The sequence below is a fragment of the Arachis stenosperma genome, chromosome 3 (assembly GCF_014773155.1).
Source record: "Arachis stenosperma cultivar V10309 chromosome 3, arast.V10309.gnm1.PFL2, whole genome shotgun sequence".
Classification (NCBI taxonomy): domain Eukaryota; kingdom Viridiplantae; phylum Streptophyta; class Magnoliopsida; order Fabales; family Fabaceae; genus Arachis; species Arachis stenosperma.
In genome coordinates, this window is record NC_080379.1 from 105,249,580 (window position 1) to 105,253,230 (window position 3,651).

Consider the following 3,651-nt stretch of genomic DNA (forward strand, 5'->3'; position numbering starts at 1 on the left):
AAAAATCAAATTGTTGCTTTTAATGTAGGTATAAAGATCTTTCAATTACTTACTAGATCACATTATGAGATTTGCCCATTGCATGTTGCTGTATATGAGTTATGACTTGATCTTACCTGTCTTATGCAATTATTATGCGTCAATAAATATCTATCAATCATGTCATAGCAACTGTAAGGTCTTGTGTTTCGAAACTACTTGCAAAGACGACCCTAAATTTTGGCATTTATCAACATTTAGCTTCCAGGTCAACTACTCTCCCAACTACCAAAATAAACTTTATTATTGTAGCTTGAAAATGTTGCCAAATTCTAAGAATAACATGGTGCTTGAAGAGCTACGTTTTCAAAAATATTCCTCCGGTTAGAAAACTTGTGCACAACAACTAAGAAGGTTAAAGTGCAAGCTATTTCTTCATAATGATTTAAGTGATAATATGATGTCAACATTATCAGTAAGTGCTAAGCAGCCAGTACAGGAATCTGAAGTATATATAAGCTACAAAAGGAAGGTGCAAAGAGACCTAGATAAACCAATGAAATTATCAAATTCAAATCCAAAATTCTAAAATGTTCCGGGGAAAATATCTTTAATCCTCAAAAGAGGGATATCCTAAAGTCATCATTGTTTCAGCTTCAAATCCATTTCCACAGGGAAGACCTTGCCTCGGTGGTTGAAGATCATGAAGTCAAGGTTAGCAGGCAAAGAAACAATCCTGCACCAAAGGAGACAAACTCTGATTGAGATTCAAATGATTCATAACATGTGAGATTGATCAGCAGCTAGTATGTAGAATTGTATATTATAGTCATGTACTTCAACTATGAGGGCAGCTGCACAACATAAACAAAGGAAGAAATAATAAACTTTTGCAAATGTAAAATTCCTTTGCAGAAACAGTGAGATATCTTCCTTGTCTCTTCTCTTCTTGATGAAATGTTGATAGTGAGTATATTTGTCAAAGCCAGCTGCCTACCACCTTTCATCTACTGAGAGATTGTGAATGAACACATCGCTGATCATTGCAAATTAATGGATCCTTGCAAATTCCAATGCAATGAACACATAAAACAACATGATCCTAGACCACCAGCTACACACGGAATGGTAGGACACTCTGGATTTGATTTGTGTAAATAAACAGGAAAAGTTGAATCTGTTTTTTCCCTTTCTGTTTGGCTTTTCACTCCTCACGGAAAATGCATAAGGTGGGATTATATTTTTCTCAAGTCACCTTTAACATAAAAACCTACTATCCCTCTCTATTAAGTACAGCGGAAGACAAAGATGACCTATAGATGAAGCGGCTGAATAAGATCAATTGATCAAGTTAGACCAAACTTAAACTGAATTGCAACTATAACAACCCAAATTCTCACAGCAATGCTGCTCCAAAGTCAGATTTATTTTCCGGCGGTATATTCACCTCTCTTTTAAACCCTGGCGTCAACTAGACCTATTCTATTTACATCCCAGATATTATTCTCTATATTTCCATTCCTTGACTATCATGGTGCTCTCTGCCAACTAAAGCCTCAACTCAGAAAATAGCCAGCAACCGACAGAACTTTAATCATATCATAGCTTTTGTTTGGAAACAAATTAAACCTATGTGAACCACTTCAACGGCCCATCTTATAATAATTAATTAGCAAATCATCATGACAGCAAAATGAAATCAAGCACAAACTACTTAAAACTCACTAGAATCTAGCACTCACATGAAACTAAAAAGAATGAATTAAATTACCTATTCTCCTCAGAATCTGGGTGTATGGACAGAAACTTCCCCGGCACAGTTAACGCAGCCCACATACAAAGAACTAGCCCCAGAGATAGCTCAGTCACCACCTGCGATCCCAAAAACCATAAATTGGATAATAAAAAACGCATCATTGTAAGAAGATTCAAAGATGAAAGAGTAATTATTACATTGAAGGGAGGCCCTGAAAACTCTTCTTCGGTGATCTTGAGCAAACCCCTATCTACAACAAAATCAGAACCAGAATTAGATTCCATTGAAGAAGGTAAAATAGAGAAAGGAAATGATATGTTTGAAGGGATATATATACATTGGATGGTTGAATAAGCGGCGTGAAAAAGAATGAGAACACCGAAGACTCCGATGGCAAAACCTAAAGCCATGATTTGGAGGGTGACAATGCAGATCGATCTACTTGATGAATTCTGAGGTTTTGGACTGTGAGAGGTATGTGTAAATCGCCAGATGCCCAACCCCGGTGGCTGTCCACACAAACCAAGTTACCATCATCTTTGCGTTGAATAAAAAGTAAAAACAGGGCCTATCTGCGCCAAAGTGAAGCTTGGTTTGCTTTGATCTAAACGACCGAACCAAAATATTGACCGGGTTTATTTTCAAGACTCTAATTCAAAATCTTGAAACAACAAAAATCTGGGAAAAAAGTCTGAGATTCTAATATCCATAAAATTAATTCAGGATCCAATATCTCAGAATCTATACATTTAACTCAGTAATCAGAATATATACAACACAATCATAAAAATTAGCAAAAAAAAAACGCAACTGAAGAAGGAGTAGATCAGTGCTTATCGGAGAAGAGAAGAAGGGCGAGCAGCAGAGTCCTTCGCGTGAAGGTGGTGGCCGAGTAGTGTAGACGGCGACACCGGCGAACGCAGAGAGACAACTCGAACAGAGGAGACACAACGGCCAAAGAGCTTCCTACAGTGGCTGTGGAGGCTGCGGGGCTAGGTGGCTGGGGGCCAGGGGCTAGGGTTTTCTTCTTTGTTCTTTCAAAGCTTCAATTTGAATTTTTAGAGAAGAGAGGAGATGAGTGGATGGCTTATGGCTGCGTTGGGTTCTTTAGTTGTAGGGTTTATTTGTTTTTTTTTAAGCACCAAAACGGCGCTGTTTTGGAGGGGATTATCAAACCAGAAAACCTCTAAAAAATCGGTTAGTTCTATTGGTTCACTAATTAATCGCCGGTTTGATCGATTTTTTGACCGATCTTTTATTAAATGGTTTTTTAGTCTAATTAGACTGGTTTGGTGACCGATTTTCAATTAACCTAATTGAACCGACCGATCCGATTTTTAGAACAATGGCTGTAACAACTCAAGGCGAGCTAAGCATGTTGGAGGAGAATGCTCAGGAAGATGCTGCCTTCTGAGTGATTGAAAGGGTGTTAAATGCGACAGGTAAGAAGACACTAGACTACAACTACCGTGTCTTGATGCTTGTTCAGAAGCAGCTTGAAGAGCTTTGCCGTCAATGCGCATACATGAATTGTGACCGAAAATATCAACTTGAGATTGAAAATGCAGTTTTGAAAGAGCAACTTGCCCTATTCAATAACATGTTAATATGAGAATATCTTCAAGTGTCACGATTAAAATTGGCTAGATTGGGACAGTGTGAATTAATGATTGTGGTAGATTTTCTGGGGTTTAAGTGTAATCATTCAGGACAGGTTTTTCTGGAGGGTTAATAGAGGATTATTGTATGTGTTATCAAGCATGTAATTTATGGTTGGTTCCAGTATAGTGTATTTTCCATAGATGATAATGGGTCAATTAAATGTGATTGGATTTTGATTATACACTTTGCATGCATATGTAAATGAATGCAATACATGATGAAATGGTAATTTACTTGAATATGAGAACACGAGG

The 3,651-nt window shown here is 37.5% G+C and overlaps 1 protein-coding gene across 2 annotated transcripts; it reads right to left on the bottom strand.

Moving 5' to 3' along the window:
• Window positions 1–394: 394 nt before the first annotated feature.
• LOC130966911 (membrane magnesium transporter-like) lies at window positions 395–2,829 on the bottom strand. 2 transcript variants are annotated; one of them, XM_057891731.1, is made up of 5 exons: window positions 2,547–2,829; window positions 2,073–2,244; window positions 1,933–1,985; window positions 1,751–1,851; window positions 395–715 (listed from the first exon to the last, which is right to left on the bottom strand). In XM_057891731.1, the coding sequence occupies exons 2-5, from the start codon at window positions 2,143–2,145 to the stop codon at window positions 622–624; spliced, it is 321 nt and encodes a 106-aa protein (XP_057747714.1). In that variant the 5' UTR covers window positions 2,146–2,244; window positions 2,547–2,829; the 3' UTR covers window positions 395–621. The 2 variants fall into 2 exon arrangements, with proteins under 2 accessions (XP_057747714.1, XP_057747715.1); XM_057891732.1 differs by lacking the exon at window positions 2,547–2,829 and having other exon boundaries at window positions 2,073–2,530.
• Window positions 2,830–3,651: the final 822 nt, after the last annotated feature.

Coding starts and splice junctions, on each gene's coding strand:
- LOC130966911 (XM_057891731.1), bottom strand. CDS start 2,145: ATGGCTTTAGGTTTTGCCATCGGAGTCTTCGGTGTTCTCATTCTTTTT. Junction 1,986..2,072: donor CGCTTATTCAACCATCCAAT/GTATATATATCC, acceptor ATTTTGTTGTAG/ATAGGGGTTTGCTCAAGATC. Junction 1,852..1,932: donor TTTCAGGGCCTCCCTTCAAT/GTAATAATTACT, acceptor TTGGGATCGCAG/GTGGTGACTGAGCTATCTCT.